At 44.1% G+C, this 19289-nt stretch overlaps 1 protein-coding gene and 1 long non-coding RNA gene across 2 annotated transcripts in view; both read left to right on the plus strand.

The window, feature by feature from the left end:
- Window positions 1-7348: 7348 nt before the first annotated feature.
- Window positions 7349-19289, plus strand: part of LOC115168713 (uncharacterized) — a 68535-nt gene continuing 56594 nt past the window's right edge. The window contains exons 1-2 of the mRNA XM_029724337.1: window positions 7349-7506; window positions 8208-8537. Coding sequence (XP_029580197.1) covers window positions 7446-7506; window positions 8208-8537 — 391 coding nt within the window. The 5' untranslated portion in view covers window positions 7349-7445. The remainder of the gene's footprint in view (window positions 7507-8207; window positions 8538-19289) is intronic.
- LOC115169207 (uncharacterized) lies at window positions 10565-11331 on the plus strand. The gene is made up of 2 exons (XR_003870817.1): window positions 10565-10597; window positions 10920-11331. It is a non-coding gene; the product is annotated as an uncharacterized LOC115169207 (long non-coding RNA).

Genomic DNA, 19289 nt, shown 5'->3' on the forward strand with positions numbered 1-19289 from the left:
AATATCTAGTTAACAGAAGAAAAGAAAGAGAAAATCAGGACAGAAGAAAAAGGATATCAAAGTGAAACAGTTCTCTAAAGACACAAGAGACAATAATACAAGAAACAACACTTCTGTAGCTTGTCAACTATGTGTCTGTCTATCCCTGTTCTCTCCCCTCTGCACAGGCCATACAAACGCTTCACACCGCGTGGCCGCTGCCACTCTAACCTGGTGGTCACAGCGCGCACGTCCCACGTGGAGTTCCAGGTCTCCGGCAGCCTCTGGAACTGCCGGTCTGCGGCCAACAAGGCTGAGTTCATCTCAGCCTATGCTACCCTCCAGTCCCTAGACTTCCTGGCGCTGACGGAAACATGGATTACCACAGATAACACTGCTACTCCTACTGCTCTCTCCTCGTCTACCCACGTATTCTCGCATACCCCTAGAGCATCGAGCCAGCGGGGTGGTGGCACTGGAATCCTCATCTCTCCCAAGTGGACATTCTCTCTTTCTCCCCTGACCCATCTGTCTATCTCCTCATTTGAATTCCATGCTGTCACAGTTACCAGCTCTTTCAAGCTTAACATCCTTATCATTTATCGCCCTCCAGGTTCCCTTGGAGAGTTCATCAATGAGCTTGACGCCTTGATAAGTTCCTTTCCTGAGGATGGCTCACCTCTCACAGTTCTGGGTGACTTTAACCTCCCCACGTCTACCTTTGACTCATTCCTCTCTGCCTCCTTCTTTCCACTCCTCTCCTCTTTTGACCTCACCCTCTCACCTTCCCCCCCTACTCACAAGGCAGGCAATACGCTTGACCTCATCTTTACTAGATGCTGTTCTTCCACTAATCTCATTGCAACTCCCCTCCAAATCTCCGACCACTACCTTGTATCCTTTTCCCTCTCGCTCTCATCCAACACTTCTCACTCTGCCCCTACTCGGATGGTATTGCGCCGTCCCAACCTTCGCTCTCTCTCTCCCGCTACTCTCTCCTCTTCCATCCTATCATCTCTTCCCTCTGCTCAAACCTTCTCCAACCTATCTCCTGATTCTGCATCCTCAACCCTCCTCTCCTCCCTTTCTGCATCCTTTGATTTTCTCTGTCCCCTATCCTCCAGGCCGGCTCGGTCCTCCCCTCCTGCTCCGTGGCTCGACGACTCACTACGAGCTCACAGAACAGGGCTCCGGGCAGCCGAGCGGAAATGGAGGAAAACTCGCCTCCCTGCGGACCTGGCATCCTTTCACTCCCTCCTCTCTACATTCTCCTCTTCTGTCTCTGCTGCTAAAGCCACTTTCTACCACTCTAAATTCCAAGCATCTGCCTCTAACCCTAGGAAGCTCTTTGCTACCTTCTCCTCCCTCCTGAATCCTCCTCCCCCTCCCCCCCTCCTCCCTCTCTGCGGACGACACTTCGTCAACCATTTTGAAAAGAAGGTTGACGATATCCGATCCTCGTTTGCTAAGTCAAACGACACCGCTGGTCCTGCTCACACTGCCCTACCCTGTGCTTTGACCTCTTTCTCCCCTCTCTCTCCAGATGAAATCTCGCGTCTTGTGACGGCCGGCCGCCCAACAACCTGCCCACTTGACCCTATCCCCTCCTCTCTTCTCCAGACCATTTCCGGAGACCTTCTCCCCTACCTCACCTCGCTCATCAACTCATCCTTGACCGCTGGCTACGTCCCTTCCGTCTTCAAGAGAGCGAGAGTTGCACCCCTTCTGAAAAAACCTACACTCGATCCCTCCGATGTCAACAACTACAGACCAGTATCCCTTCTTTCTTTTCTCTCCAAAACTCTTGAACGTGCCGTCCTTGGCCAGCTCTCCTGCTATCTCTCTCAGAATGACCTTCTTGATCCTAATCAGTCAGGTTTCAAGACTGGGCATTCAACTGAGACTGCTCTTCTCTGTGTCACGGAGGCTCTCCGCACTGCTAAAGCTAACTCTCTCTCCTCTGCTCTCATCCTTCTAGACCTATCTGCTGCCTTTGATACTGTGAACCATCAGATCCTCCACTCCACCCTCTCCGAGTTGGGCAACTCCGGCGCGGCCCACGCTTGGATTGCGTCCTACCTGACAGGTCGCTCCTACCAGGTGGCGTGGCGAGAATCTGTCTCCGCACCACGCGCTCTCACCACTGGTGTCCCCCAGGGCTCTGTTCTAGGCCCTCTCCTATTATCGCTATACACCAAGTCACTTGGCTCTGTCATATCCTCACATGGTCTCTCCTATCATTGCTATGCAGACGACACACAATTAATCTTCTCCTTTCCCCCTTCTGATAACCAGGCGGCGAATCGCATCTCTGCATGTCTGGCAGACACATCAGTGTGGATGACGGATCACCACCTCAAGCTGAACCTCGGCAAGACGGAGCTGCTCTTCCTCCCGGGGAAGGACTGCCCGTTCCATGATCTCGCCATCACGGTTGACAACTCCCTTGTGTCCTCCTCCCAGAGTGCTAAGAACCTTGGCGTGATCCTGGACAACACCCTTTCGTTCTCCACTAACATCAAGGCGGTGACCCGATCCTGTAGGTTCATGCTCTACAACATTCGCAGAGTACGACCCTGCCTCACACAGGAAGCGACGCAGGTCCTAATCCAGGCACTTGTCATCTCCCGTCTGGATTACTGCAACTCGCTGTTGGCTGGGCTCCCTGCCTGTGCCATTAAACCCCTACAACTCATCCAGAACGCCGCAGCCCGTCTGGTGTTCAACCTTCCCAAGTTCTCTCACGTCACCCCACTCCTCCGCTCTCTCCACTGGCTTCCAGTTGAAGCTCGAATCCGCTACAAGACCATGGTGCTTGCCTACGGAGCTGTGAGGGGAACGGCACCTCCATACCTTCAGGCTCTGATCAGGCCCTACACCCAAACAAGGGCACTGCGTTCATCCACCTCTGGCCTGCTGGCCCCCCTACATCTGAGGAAGCACGGTTCCCGCTCAGCCCAGTCCAAACTGTTCGCTGCTCTGGCACCCCAATGGTGGAACAAGCTCCCTCACGACGCCAGGACAGCGGAGTCAATCACCACCTTCCGGAGACACCTGAAACCCCACCTCTTTAAGGAATACCTGGGATAGGATAAAGTAATCCTTCTAACCTCCCCTTAAAAGATTTAGATGCACTATTGTAAAGCGGTTGTTCCACTGGATATCATAAGGTGAATGCACCAATTTGTAAGTCGCTCTGGATATTAGCTTCTGCTAAATAACTTAAATGTAATGTAAATGTACTCTCCTCTCTACTCTACTCTCCTCTCTACTCTGCTCCCTACTCTCCTCTCTACTCTCCTCTCTACTCTGCTCCCTACTCTCCTCTCTACTCTCCTCTCCTCTCCCCTCTCTCCTTTCTCCTCTACACTCCCTCTACTCTCATCTCCCCTCTAATCTACTCTCCCCTCTCCACTACTCTCCTCTCTCCTCTACTCTCCTCTCTACTCTACTCTCCTCTCTCCTCTCACTTCTCTACTCTGCTCCCTACTCTCCTCTCTACTCTCCTCTCTCCTCTCTCTTCTCTACTCTGCTCCCTACTCTCCTCTCCTCTCTCCTCTACTCTCCTCTCTACTCTACTATCCTCTCTCCTCTCTCTTCTCTACTCTGCTCCCTACTCTCCTCTCTACTCTCCTCTCCTCTCTCCTCTCTCCTTTCTCCTCTACACTCCCCTCTACTCTCCTCTCCCCTCTACTCTACTCTCTCATCTACTCTCCTCTCTCCTCTACTCTCTACTCTCCTCTCCACTACTCTCCATTCTCCTCTACTCTCCTCTCTCCTCTATTCTCCTCTCTCCTCTACTCTTCTTTCTCCTCTCTCCTCTACGCTCCTCTCTACTCTACTTTCCTCTCTCCTCTCTACTCTCCTCTCCTCTCCTCTGCTCTCCTCTCTCCTCTATTCTCCTCTCTCCTCTACTCTCCTCTCTCCTCTCTACTCTACTCTCCTCTCCCATCTCCTCTCCCCTCTTCTCTCCCCTCTCTTCTACTTAACTCTCTCATCTCCTCTCTCTTCTCCTCTCCTCTCCCCTCTACTCTACCATCTCCTCTCCCTCTTCTCTCCTCTCTCCTCTGTTCTACTCTCCTCTCTCCTCTACTCTTGCCTCTCCTCTACTATCCTCTCCTCTCCTATCCTCTCCTCTCTGCTGTCCTCTACTCTCCTCTCTCCTCTAATCTACTCTCCCCTCCCCTCTACTCTCCTCTCTCCACTACTCTCCTCTCTACTCTGCTCCCTACTCTCCTCTCTCTTCTCTACTCTGCTCCCTACTCTCCTCTCTACTCTACTCTCCTCTCCCCTCTACTCTCCGCTCTCCTCTCCCCTCTCTCCTCTACTCTCTCACCTACTCTACTCTCTCCTCTACTCTCCTCTCTACTCTACTCTACTCTCCTCTCCCCTCTACTCTCCTCTCTCCACTACTCTCCTCTCTACTCTCCTCTCCTCTCCCCTCCCCTCTCTCCTTTCTCCTCTACACTCCCCTCTACTCTCCTCTCCCCTCTCTCCTCTACACTCCCCTCTACTCTCATCTCCCCTCTAATCTACTCTCCCCTCTACTCTCCTCTCTCCTCCTCTCCCCTATACTCTACTCTCCCCTCTACTCTCCTCTCTCCTCTACTCTCTCCTTTCTCCTCTACACTCCCCTCTACTCTCATCTCCCCTCTAATCTACTCTCCCCTCTACTCTACTCTCTCACCTACTCTCCTCTCTCCTCTCTACTCTCCTCTCTCCACCACTCTCCTCTCTACTCTCTACTTTCCTCTCTCCTCTCCTCTCTACTCTACTTCTCTCTCCTCCTCTATCCTCTCCTCTCTCTCCTCTCTACTCTCCTCTCCTCTCCTCTACTCTCCTCTCTCCTCTATTCTACTCTCCTCTCTACTCTCCCCTCTACTCTCCTCTCTCCTCTACTCTCCTCTCTCCTCTCTACTCTACTCTCCCATCTCCTCTCCCCTCTACTCTCCTCTCTCCTCTCTACTCTCCCGTCTTCTCTCCCCTCTCTTCTACATAACTCTCTCATCTCCTCTCTCATCTATTCTCCTCTCCTCTGCTCTCCTCTCTCTTCTCGTCTTTCCTCTGCTTTCCTCTCTACTCTCTCCTCTCCTCACCTCTCTACTCTACTAACCTCTACTCTCCCCTCTCCTCTACTCTCCTCTCTCCTCTACTCTCCCCTCTCCTCTACTCTCCTCTCTCCTCTACTCTACTCTCTACTCTACTTTCCTCTCTCCTCTCTTCTCTACTCTCTTCTCTACTTCTCTCTCCTCCTCTATCCTCTACTCTCTCTCCTCTACTCTCCCCTCTATCCTCTCCTCTCTCTCCTCTACTCTCTCTCTACTCTCCTCTCCTGTCCTCTCCTCTACTCTCCTCTCTCCTCTATTCTACTCTCCTCTCTACTCTCCCCTCTACTCTCCTCTCTCCTCTACTCTCCTCTCTTCTCTACTCTACTCTCCCATCTCCTCTCCCCTCTACTCTCCTCTCTACTCTCCCCTCTCTTCTACTTAACTCTCTCATCTCCTCTCTCTTCTTCTCTCCTCTCCTCTACTCTCCTCTCTCCTCTCCTCTTTCCTCTGCTTTCCTCTCTACTCTCCTCTCCTCTCTCCTCTCTCCTCTCTACTCTACTCTCCTCTCCCATCTCCTCTCCCCTCTACTCTCCTCTCTCCTCTCTACTCTACCATCTCCTCTCCCCTCTTCTCTCCTCTCTCTTCTACTCTACTCTCTCATCTATTCTCCTCTCTCCTCTGCTCTCCTCTCTCCTCTACTCTGTTCTACTCTCCTCTCTCTTTTACTCTGCTCTCCTCTCCTCTCCTCTCTACTCTCTTCTCTCCTCCACTCTCCTCTCTCCTCTTCTCTCTCCTCTACTGTCCTCTCCTCTCCTCTCTACTCTCTTCTCTCCTCCACTCTCCTCTCTCCTCTTCTATCCTCTACTCTAATCTCCTCTCTCCTCTACTCTGTTCTACTCTCCTCTCTCTTTTACTCTGCTCTCCTCTCTCATCTGCCCTGCTCTCTTCTCCTCTCCTCTTCTCTCATTTTCTATTTCTCTCTCTGCTCAGCCTCAGAAAAATAGAAGTGGTCTGAGCTGAAATAACCACTGAAAGAAGAACCAGTTATAGACATACTTATTATTCTGTTTATGTACATCATTAACTGCAGTTACATTCACGTTTATAACAATTGAAATATTTACATATACATCAAACCCAACAGCCAGAAACAGGTTGTAACTAGAAGGAGTACAGCAATTGATGGAAGTGACTTTTCTTAGCAGGCTTGGAGAGCATTTTAGCTAACCCTAACCCTTTTCCTAACCTTATGCTAATTCTCCTAACCTGCTACAAAAAAGTAATTTATTTCCATAGCTGTATACCATCTAGTAATACCATCTAGTAAAACTCAAAACCGTGTCTATGTTAATCCCCATAGAAACGGTACAGGCCACTGTTCCCACGGTATGTTTGTGTTGTTGTCTTGTTCTTTTGAAGGTGTGAAATGACCAGCTGTGTTATTTTAGGGTGAGATAATATGCTGTGGTAAAATGAAAAGACAACCCACCACTATGACTTATTTTTCTCTCTCTCTGCTCAGTCTCAGAAAAACAGAAGTGGTCTGAGCTGAAATAACCACTGAAAGAAGAGTTTCAGACATAGACATTAATATTCATTCTTCTGTGTATATCTACATCATTGGTTGTAGTTACATTCTCTTCTCTAACATTTGAAATTCACTTAAATCTGTCCTTTTTTATACTTTTTCACTACAAACACAGTTATGTGATGCTTCTATAAGCTGGTATGAGGAATAAACCCTGGTAATACAGGAACGTGATTGGATGTCCACTTCAGCTCTTGACAGGTTTAGAACATATTGATACATAAGCAGAAACATACATAAAATGTGATGTCATACACAAACAGGTGTACAGCTGCCTTAACGTATGGACAGTGTGTCATCAAAAGTCACACAACAAATAGACACACCACCAAATCAATAAATAGTCATATTAAATAGATTTAGTGGTGGAGAGTGTAGATGTGAGAAGGAATTAACAAGCAAAGTGATCCTGCTGTTTGTTTATGGCTACTATGAAATTGACCTGTATTTGCATGTGATCAGGGGTTTATTCATTCTAGTATCATGTAGTAGCCTAAACTTAGCAACGTTACACTGAGCTGGGTGAATGGAATATGAATGACAGTCATCCAATTAAACGGCACCGACCACCACTTGAATATGACCACATTAATGCCAAATCCCTGCATCACTAATACAGACTCTCATACATGTGAAGAAGGTCTTTAACTGCTGGTGAACTGGAGGATTCTCACCAAGGTGTCAGAAACTAGATAAAACTATGACCACTTTGAGGAAGTGATGCTATAGTGGTGAATAGAGATGCTGCTGTATGGTGAGAAACTCATAGTGTTGAGACACTCTGACAGAGGAAAGAGACAGAAACAGAGGAGAGAGAGAGAGAGGGGATCATGGCTGACATCCATCATTCATTTTTGGGATTGCTTGTGACCGTTTTGTACCTGCTAACAGGTAAGACAGAGGAGAGAGAGTAAGAATATGTCATTAGAGATCATAAAACACATTTATTTCACACGGCAAAACTCGTTCAGATTACATTTTACTAATATTATGATGACATTTCTGTTGTGTATCTGTTTACTCTTCACTATTGTATAATAGACAGTATATTACACTATTATTCACCCTGAAGATGTCACGTTCTGACCTGTAAAGGTGTTATTTGTTAGAGTTTAGTTTGGTCAGGACGTGGCAGGGGGTATTTGTTTTGTGGTTCATGTGGTTATGTGTATGTGTCAATGTAGAGAGGGCTATTTGATTAATTACTCCAGGGTTTTGGTTATTGTTCTATGTTAATTTCTATGTTCTGTCTAGTCATTTTGTATTTCTATGTTTAGTTAATTGGCGTTGGGGCCTTCAGTTGGAGGCAGCTGTCTATTGTTGCCTCTGATTGAAGGTCCTATAATTAGGGGTGTGTTTGTATTGTGGATTGTGGGTAGTTGTATTCTGTTTTGTGTTGTTCACGTGACAGAACTGTTAGTGCCGTTTTCGTAATTGTATACGTGGTTCATTTTGTTTCTCCTTCTTCAGTATTAATAAAAGAAGATGAGTATACACTTCCCTGTTGCGTCTTGGTCTAAACCCTATGACAACCGTTACAGAAGAATACCTATGAAATAGTTAATAATGATCTGATGTCATACTCCTTCCAGGTGTCAGTGGAGAAACTCTCTCTATGTTCTCCAGAGTGGGAGATGATGTCAGTCTGCCGTGTAACAATGTGGTTTATCCAAACTGTTCCTCAACTATATGGATCTATAACAGTGTTGGATCTACTGTTACTGTTGAAGAGGTCGTATTGGGGAAGATCAAAGTTGAGAAGACAGAGAGAGCAGACAGACTGAGTTTAGGGTCTGACTGTTCTCTACATGTTAGTGATGTCAGAGCTGAGGATGCTGGAGTCTACACCTGTCAACAGTACCTTACAGAGACTGGACCACAACATGGAGCTGATGCCCCTGTTCATCTGTCTGTTCTAACCAGTGAGTATTACTGTTTAAATCAGAGTTTAAATGTCACTGAAAAGGAAAAGGTGAAGATCTTAATTGACTTCCCCTCCACATTCTCAGGTATGTGTTCTTGTTATGCTCCTAGAATATCAATAAGTTCACAAGATCTGTGATGATATTAAAGTTGAATATCAAACCTGATCCTTTACCCTGATATTAGTGATATTAGTGATTGATGATTCATTTGATTTGAAACCTACTGCTGTGTCTGATGGGTTATTTAAATAAACCAACAGAGGATGTTCTCCTACTGAATTAGATATTGAAGAAAATACCACTAATAATGATGATGTCATCTCCACTGTCCCAGGTAAAATACTCCCATCTGTATGATGTGTGCAGATATAGTAAATGTTTTATCTGTCCTCTGGACACATAGAACTGGGTACTGTGTTTTCCAATGCCTAGTCCCTTGTCTAGTGCTCTAGAGATTGGAGAAAGATTTAGCAGATTGCAGTAGATAACTCTACAGGCAACAGAGTGAGTGACTGGATGTGGATCCATTCTGATCTGTGATGTCACCATTATTCACCAATGAAAAGTGGTCACTGTTTGTTTTCAACTACTATCCAGGAAGTACAGCCTCTACTACAAGACCAGCCTTGTCAACCACTTCCACATCTTCTGCTGGTATTGTATTGAATACTATTTCCCTTCTCAGCTGTATTGTAGATAGTATGAGTGGTACATCATGGGGCTAAAGTCAGATGTACTACCTTGATCAATACACAGAGCATGTGTTTGTACATGAAACTAAACTTTCATGTTACATTTTATAACTTGGCTGTGGTGCCGTACACACTTCTCTCTTCCTGTATGAATTTCTGCTTCTCTGTGATGCCAAATACCAATCCTCCAGGTTTAAGGTGTTATATAACCTTTCAATTATTTAGTGGATGGTGTAAACAATCATAATCCATTACACACAAATTAAAATGCTGAGATAGATCTTTGGTGTTCAGACAGAGGTGAAGCTGTAGAGGTATTTGGCTGATGGATATTGGTCTTCAGCATCCTCTATTGACTGTTGTGTGATACAAACTTTACTTTCATTTCAAATCAAAGTTTATTTGTCACCTGCGCCGAATACAACAGGTGTAGACCCTACAGTGAAATGCTTACTTAGTGTCACGGTTGTCGTCGGGAAAGGAGGACCAAAATGCAGCAGGATTGTGAATGCTCTTCTTGAAGTTTATTTTAACTCAAGTGAACACCAAAATAATAAACACAACAAACTCTAAACAAGAAACAATCTCCCACAATTACAAACAAACACACCCTAATATATAGGACTCTCAAAGGCAAATAGACAACACCTGCCTTCAATTGAGTCCCCACTCCAATTAACTAAACATAGAAATACATGAATATACAACAGTGCCCAAAAACCCCGGAATACATAAATCAAATACCCTACTACCTAAAACACTGCCCCGAACCACATAAAACAAATACCCTCTGCCACGTCCTGACCAAACTACAATAACAATTAACCCTTGTACTGGTCAGGACGTGACATACAGGCTCTAACCAATAGAGCAAAAAACCTATTAGGTGAACAATAGGTAAGTAAAGAAATAAAACAACAGTAAAAAGACAGGCTATATACAGTAGCGAGGCTATAAAAGTAGTGAGGCTACATACAGACACCGGTTAGTCAGGCTGATTGAGGTAGTATGTACATGTAGATATGGTTAAAGTGACTATGCATATATGATGAACAGAGAGTAGCAGTAGCGTAAAAGAGGGGTTGGCGGGTGGTGAGACACAATGCAGATAGCCCGGTTAGCCATTTGATTATCTGTTCAGGAGTCTTATGGGTTGGGGGTAAAAACTGTTGAGAAGCCTTTTTGTCAATCTAAATGATTGACTGTTTAATCACTGTCTGTCTCATTGTCCAGGTACCAGTAATTCTGTTAAGTTGCCCATCAGTCACATCATGCTCTTTGTGACACTGACCATCATGGCTGCCATAGTCACTATTCACACAACAAGGAGAAACCGCCCACCCAAGGCTCTGCCCCCACAAGCAGGTGAGAGTCACAGGCATTGGTCCAGTTCCATTTAAGTTCCTAACTCCTCCCACAACATCAGAGTTCACAGATCTCAAAGGACTGTATAGACCTAAACATTATGGATGGTTCCATCAATCCATAGAACATATGGAGCAAACACCACATTACATTCACATATTCTGATCTTCAGATGTGTGAACTGAAATGGAATCAGGTCATAAATAGTCATTTAATATACTCATCCTGTCCATCTAATCCCCTATTAACTAGTTAGTCTTTATGGTCTGCTATAGAATGAATGGTGAGACATGTCTGATGTGTTGTTTTGTTCTCTGTATAGAAGAAACCTCTGGTATGGAGTTTCATGTCCTGGAGGAATGACCCCTTGTTCCTCACTCTTCTCCTTGTGCTGGACTAAGACTTTCAAACTATCTGTAGCTTTATTGATTCAGTAACAGAGGACATTATACTATTTTAGTGCATAGTGTGGAAGATGTATTCATTCCTAGTGTGTTATATTTTTTTATGTAGTAGGGATGTAGTAGGGATTCTATGTAGTAGGGATTCAGATATCAAACCTTGGTTGATGTGGTTCATTTTTTCTGTACATTGTGAATGACGTCAGCATGGAGAAATTCCTTGGTTTTGTTTAATTAATAATTTGTCCTAAGCAGATGTAAAATGAGCACAACGCTTCTTCTAAAATGTATATTAATTGTTTAAATAAACTAATAAAAACACAGTATTTCAAACTTGTCAGTTACAGGTGTTTTCAGGCTAAACTTCCACAAGGTAAAGCATGAATGTATTGACCCTATTTCATTTACAACCTTCTTCTAGTCAGCAGCAAAGATGGATTTGTTTATCCCCTTAGAAAGAGGACCGTCAGAGATTCTGTAGGCCTACTCAGAATTTCTAAAATAAAGAATTTGAAGCACTAGAAGGCCTACCCATCAGTTCTTAGTTCTTCTCGTTGACATTCCAAAGGACTTCAGCCTACGGCCGTCCTTCTAAATAATGTCAGACTCCTCCATTTATCACCTTTACCTGCAGCAGAGTTTCTTGCCAGGCGTAGTGGTGCTGTCTGCAATCCAAGCATCTGTGGTCTGAATCATGCTACGTTAAACAGGTGTCCTCACCAAGTTTGGTATCAGTATGACCACCAGGTCATCTAAGGAGGGCTGCACTGGCCCAGGTCAGAAATGAAGCAGGTCAAAGCCCCTGTGCTGTCCAGTAGTGGTTTAGCGCCTGTGAGAAGACGCTGCGGTGCAGCCTTGGCAAGACATTGAAACCCAATCTTTGCTTTTCATTTAGTTTCACAATAACTATTCTGCTTCATTGTGGCAGCTGCCTCTTAGTGGAAAAATATGAAAAGATAATCAATACGGAAAGAGAGAACTAGGCTATAGCTTAGCTAGCAGGGTGTATCACAGACGCTGGGAGACAAGAAGCAAGTGAAGGGTGTGGATTTAATGATAAATAAACATGAAAACAAACCACGAACAGGAACATAACAATGCTGACTGGGGAATGAACCTGAGGGAGTGACAGAGGGATAGAAATCATAGAAGTGATGCAGTCCAGGTGAGTCTCATGAGGCGCAGGTGCGCGTAACGATGGTGACAGGTGTGCAATAATCCCCACACTGGCAACAACGAGCGCCGGAGAGCTGGAGCAAACCTGACAGGGAGTATATCTCACAGTTGAGAATTATACTGCCCCCTACTGACGAAGACAGTAAATTACTGAATTAAACCCCAACAGCCAATACAATGTTTTGGAACTCTTTGAAAGGAGTTAATGAGTTCTGATTTACTTTAGTCAATATCATTCTCAACATGAGTAATGAAGGAAAAACACTGTTATCAGCAAAGCTAAAATATGTTTTTCTAAGAAGCTGCTATTGTGCTACATACTCAAAGAAAATAACAAAGGCATAGGTCACCACATCTTCACCTTGGGCCTACAGAGACAACACACACACAGTCACAACAAAGGAAAGGCTTTAAAACCTCTTATGGCTAGGGGGCAGTATTTTCACGGCTGGATAAAAAACGTACCCGATTTAATCTGATTATTAGTCCTGCCCAGAAACTGGAATATGCCTATAATTAATAGCTTTGGAGAGAAAACACTCCAAAGTTTCTGAAACTGTTTGAATGGTGTCTGTGAGTATAACAGAACTCCTATGGCAGGCAAAAACCTGAGATGCTTCTGTTCAGGAAGTACCCTGTCTGAACATTTCTTGCCCTTCTTTATTATCTCTATCGTTTACAAAGGTTCTCTGCTCTTACGTGACACTTCGCACGTCTCCAATGAGGTCTCATAGCCCGGGAAAAACAGGAATGACGTAATTCAAAGCCCTGGCTGAAACAAAGGAGAGCAAAAGCTAAGTGGTCACTCAATGGACTAAGCCTTAGGCGCGTGACACGCCCCGCCCCCGGCTTTCGGTTTTTTCCTCAGTTTACAGACAGGCAGATTCCCGGTCGGAATATTATTGCTTCTCTACGAGATAAATTGCATAAATATTGGTTTTAAACAGCGGTTGACATGCTTCGAAGTACGGTAATGGAATATTTAGAAATTTTTTGTCATATTTTGCGTCATGCTCGTGGCCGAGATTTAGCGTTGGGATAGTGTCTAGAACTCACGAACAAAACGTCTTGATGGAACATAACGATGGATTATTTGGGACCAAACCAACATTTGTTATTGAAGTAGAAGTCCTGGCAGTGTATTCTGACGAAGAACAAGCAAGGTAAGAACATTTTTCTTATAGGAAATGTGATTTTGGTGGAGGCTGACCTGGGTGGGTGTCTAAATAGCTAGCCCTGTAATGCCGGGCTATGTACTTAGATTATTGCAAAATGTGCTTCATCCGAAAAGCTATTTTAAAATCGGACATATCGAGTGCATAGAGGAGTTCTGTATCTATAATTCTTAAAATAATTGTTATGCTTTTTGTGAACGTTTATCGTGAGTAATTTAGTAAAATCACCGGAAGTGTTCGGTGGGAATGCTAGTTCTGAACGTCACATGCTAATGTAAAAAGCTGGTTTTTGATATAAATATGAACTTGATTGAACAGACATGCATGTATTGTATAACATAATGTCCTAGGTGTGTCATCTGATGAAGATCATCAAAGGTTAGTGCTGCATTTAGCTATGGTTTGGGTTTATGTGACATGATATGCTAGCTTGAAAAATGGGTGTCTGAATATTTCTGGCTGGGTACTCTGCTGACATATTCTAATGTTTTGCTTTCGCTGTAAAGCCTTTTTGAAATCGGACAGTTTGGTTAGATAAAGGAGAGTCTTGTCTTTAAATAGCTGTAAAATAGTCATATGTTTGAAAAATGGAAGTTTTCGATTTTAGAGGAGTTTGAATTTCGCGCCCGCCCATCATTGGATATTGGAGCAATCGTTCCGCTAGCGGAACGTGTAGATGTAAGAGGTTTAAACAGAGTATAGAAGGGAGAGTGATAGCATTACAATATGTTCAGTATAGCTTCACTTACGTCAACTCTCTGAGGGGGATTTTGATTGAAGTGGTCAATGGAGGAATAGGTGATTCTGTCAGCAGGTTGACTCTACAAGGATCAAAATCGTTATTGAAACATGAATCATTTAAACTGGACATTAGTCTGATTGCATGATAACAACTGGGTTAAATGATGTTTCATATTAATCATGTTTCAAATTCCATTAGGATATTGATCCACTAACCTCATTGGTTGGTGGGGTGGAGTGGTTTACTGCGTTCAGACCATTTATAAATTAATAACAAATTTAATCGATTAAAAACAATAGAATTATAGTGGAAACTCTTAGTTAGTTTATTATACTATTGTTAAAGTAAAATAACTGTTAAGTCACAGTTCACTCACAATGCTGTTATCAGTTGGCACTTGATACTCTGACAAGAACAAATAAAAGAAATCAGAATAATTTCAATTAAACAACTCGCTGGCTCCATGTATTACTGTGTAATTCATGCCTTCCATTAAACTCAAAGACAAATGTAAGTCCTTACTGTCTCTCCTCCTGCGTACTATGATGACAGCAGCAGTGACACACACCGCTGCTACCACAGCCACTCCTACAGACACCGTGAGGATGACCTTCTGAGAACCTGAGATGACCAGAGAGGGGAGAAGGGTCTGGTTAGTGGGGGACCTTAGAGCAGGCCCCCCTCCTGATGGTGGAGAGAAACATTTACGTTTTAAAGTTAATTTCCTGCAATTCTACACAGTTTGCTGTGGGGTGTGGAGAAAATGTTGCTGTTTTAAAGGCCCAGTGCAGTCAAAAACGTGATTTCCTGTGTTTTATATAAACTCAGCAAAAAAATAAACGTCCTCACTGTCAATTGCGTTTATTTACAGCACACTTAACATGTGTAAATATTTCTATGAACATAAGATTCAACAACTGAGACATAAACTGAACAAGTTCCACAGACATGTGACTAACATAAATTGAATAATGTGTCCCTGATCGAAGGGGGGGTCAAAATCAAAAGTAAGTCAGTATCTGGTGTGGCCACCAGCTGCATTAAGTACTGCAGTGCATCTCCTCCTCATGGACTGCACCAGATTTGCCAGTTCTTGCTGTGAGATGTTACCCCAATTTTCCACCAAGTCACCTGCAAGTTCCCCGACATTTCTGGGGGGATTGGCCCAAGCCTTCAACCTCCGATCCAACAGATCCCAGACGTGCTCAATGGGATTGAGATCTGGGCTCTTCGCTGGCCATGGCAGAACACTGACATTCCTGTCTTACAGGAAATCACGCACAGAACGTGCAGTATGGCTGGGAGCATTGTTATGCTGGAGGGTCATGTCAGGATGAGCCTGCAGGAAGGGTACCACATGAAGGAGGAGGATGTCTTCCCTGTAACGCACAGCCTTGAGATTGCCTACAATGACAACAAGCTCAGTCCGATGATGCTGTGACACACTGCCCCAGACCATGACGGACCCTCCACCTCCAAATCGATCCCGCTCCAGAGTACAGGCCTCGGTGTAACGCTCATTCCTTCGACGATAAACGCGAATCTGACCATCACCCCTGGTGAGACAAAACCACGACACGTCAGTGAAGAGCACTTTTTGCCAGTCCAATCTGGTCCAGCGACGGTGGCTTTGTGCCCATAGGCGACTTGGTTGCCGGTGAAGTCTGGTGAGGACCTACCAACACCAACATGCATTTTCTATGCTGTAGACCTGTTTTACATTCAGTAATTAGCAAGAGCAAGCCTGCCTTATAGTAAAAACAATGATACAAATAAATGTCCTATAGCTTTTGTAGCCTATAGCTTTTCCTGGGATTTCACGAGAAGAGGAATAGCCTATTCTGGAGAAGCTTGAGTAGCCTGGTGCGCATGGAAACAGCTGGAAGAGAGAGGCAAGTGATGTGTAGCTGAAGTAAAAAGCGAAATATTATCTAGATATTAGGCCATTCATTAGCTAAATATTAGGACTATAGGCTAAATATTTACCTATCAGAGTGCAAGAAAAATTAGTTAACAGATTATGAAATGGCAGCTCTCTCTCTCCAAAAGATTGTCTGCTTTGTGGGCGTAGACGTGAACCTACTCAAGTAAGTAAGTTCAGCCACACCCGTTGCTGACAGGTGTACAAAATCGAGCACACAGCCATGCAGACTCCAAAGTAAAACATTGGCAGTAGAATGGCCCTACTGAAGAGCTCAGGGACTTTCAACGTGGCACAGTCATAGGATGCCACCTTTCCAACAAGTAAGTTCGTCAAATGAATGCCCTGCTAGAGCTGCCCTGGTCAACTGTGCTGTTATTGTGAAGTGGAAACCTCTAGGAGCAGCAACGGCTCAGCATGAAGTGGTAGGCCACACAAGCTCGCAGCACGGAGACGCCGAGTGCTGAAGCGCGTCGTGGGTAAAAATCGTCTAACACTCGCTACCGAGTTTCATACTGCCTCTGGAAGAAACATCAGCACAAGAACTTCATGAAATGGGTTTCCATGACCGAGCAGCCTAACAAGCCTAACATCACAATTCACATTGCCAAACTTTGACTGGAATGGTGTAAAGCTTGCCACAATTGGACTCTCGAACAGTGGAAACGTGTTCTCTGGAGTGATGAATCATGCTTCACCATCTGGCAGTCCAATGGACAAATCTGGGTTTGGCGGATGCCAGGAGAACGCTACCTGCCCCAATGCATAGCGCCAACTGTAAAGTTTGGTGGAGGAGGAATAAAGGTCTGGGACAGTTTTTTATGGTTCTTGCCCCTTAGTTCCAGTGAAGGGAAATGTAAATGCTACAGCATACAACGACATTCTAGGTTATTCTGTGCTTCCAACTTTGTGGCAACAGTTTGGGGAAGACTCTTTCCTGTTTCAGCATGACAATACCCCCGTGCACACAGCAACGTCAATTCAGAAGTGGTTTGTCAAGATCGGTGTGGAAGAACTTGACTGGCCTGCACAGAGCCTTGACCACAACCCCATTGAACACCTTTGGGATGAATTGGTACGCCGACTGCAAGCCAGGCCAAATCGCCCAACATCAGTGACCGACCCACTAATGCTCTTGTGGCTGAATGGAAGAAATTCCCCGCAGCAATGTTCCAACTTCTAGTGGAAAGCCTTCCCAGTGGAGGTTATAGTGGAGGCTTTTAAAGCAGCAAAGTGGGGGGGGGACATCTCATTCCAATGCGTTTGGAATGAGATGTTTGATGAACTGGTGTCCACATACGTTTAGTCATGTAGTGTATAACAATGTCATGACAACAGTATAATGAAAAAGCCATAAACTATAATTTGAGAATCACAATGTTAAGATACCGTAGTCCATTTGGTAGCATATTACATGGGACATTCATGCTTAGTGTATTATTTACAATGTTATAATGTGTGTTACTGGTGATTTCTCTCCTTTGGTGGACAAATTTCACAATTTAATTTACTCAACACATTCACAAATGGTGGCTACAGTATGATCACAGTTATGAGGTTTAGGTTGCTTGATGTTCATAGCTAGCTACAGTGAGGGAAAAAAGTATTTGATCTCCTGCTGATTTTGTACGTTTGCCCACTGACAAAGAAATGATCAGTCTATAATTTTAATGGTAGGTTTACTTGAACAGTGAGAGACAAAGTAACATCAAAAACCCCCAGAAAAACACATGTCAAAAATGTTATAAAATGATTTGCATTTTAATGAGGGAAATAAGTATTTGAACCCTCTATAAAACATGACTTAGTACTTGGTGGCAAAACCCTTGTTGGCAATCACAGAGGTCAGATGTTTCTTGTGGTTGGCCAACAGGTTTGCACACATCTCAGTAGGGATTTTGTCCCACTCCTCTTTGCAGATCTTCTCCAAGTCATTAGGGTTTCGAGGCTGACGTTTGGCAACTCGAACCTTCAGCTCCCTCCACAGATTTTCTATGGGATTAAGGTCTGGAGACTGGCTAGGCCACTCTAGGACCTTAATAATGTTTTGAGGCTATATAGCCTGTTAGTTTACACACATCAGACTAATAAACCTTATATTTCGGGTTCTGATGGCGACAAAAACAGGTTGTAACTAGAAGGAGTACAGCAACGGACGGAAGTTACTTTTCTTAGCAGGTTAGGAGATCATTTAAACTAACCCTAACCTTTTTCCCAAATTTATCCTAATTCTCCAAACCTGCTATGAAAAATTTATTTTCATCCATAGCTGTATACCATCTAGTAAAACCCCCAAAACAGTGTCTCTATGTCAATTACCATAGAACCAATATAGGCCACTGTTTCCACGGTATCTTTCTGTTTTTGCAAAATGCAAATACGTCAAGATTTTGTCTTCTTCTTTTGAAGTTGTGAAATTACCAGCTATGTTCTTTTAGGGTGAGGTAAGATGTTGTGGTCAAAAGACAACCCATGAACATTACTTATTTATCTCTCTCTCTCTGCTCAGTCTCAGAAAAACAGAAGTGGTCTGAGCTGAAATAACCACTGAAAGAAGAATTTCAGACATAGACATTAGTCATTCTTCTGTGTACATCTACATCATTGGTTGCAGTTACATTCACCTCTCTAACAAATGAAATTCCCTTCATTGCCAAGGTGGGATATCAGCCTTTAGAGGAAGTGTTTTGCATATTTCGTTTGTAAACACATAACCATTCTCAGATCTATTGTCATGTCCTGACCATAGAAAGCTGTTATTTTCTATGGTAGAGTAGGTCAGGGCGTGACAGGGGGGTTTTCTAGTTTAGTTTTTCTATGTTGTCATGTTCTAGTTTTGTATTTCTGTGTTGGGTTTTGTTTGGGATGGTCTCCAATTAGAGGCAGCTGGTCATCGTTGTCTCTAATTGGAGATCATACTTAAGTAGGTGTTTTTCCCATCTGGGTTTGTGGGAGATTGTTTTTGAGTTAGTGTATGTTTCAACTCTGCGTCACGGTTTGTTGTTTTTACGTTCTTTAGTTTATGTGTATGTATTGCATAGTTTCACAGTGAGTATTAAATGTGGAACGACGCACACGCTGCACTTTGGTCCACTCCTTCCTATGACAACTGTGACATCTATCCCTTTTTAGACATTTTAGCTACAAACACAGTTGTGGTGCTTCTATAAGCTGGTATAGGAATTGTTACTTTATTTAACCTTTATTTAACTAGGCAAGTCAGTTAGGAACAAATTCTTATTTTCAATGATGGCCTACCAAAAGGCGAAAGACCTCC

This window comes from Salmo trutta, chromosome 1 (genome assembly GCF_901001165.1).
Source record: "Salmo trutta chromosome 1, fSalTru1.1, whole genome shotgun sequence".
Taxonomy (NCBI): Eukaryota; Metazoa; Chordata; class Actinopteri; order Salmoniformes; family Salmonidae; genus Salmo; species Salmo trutta.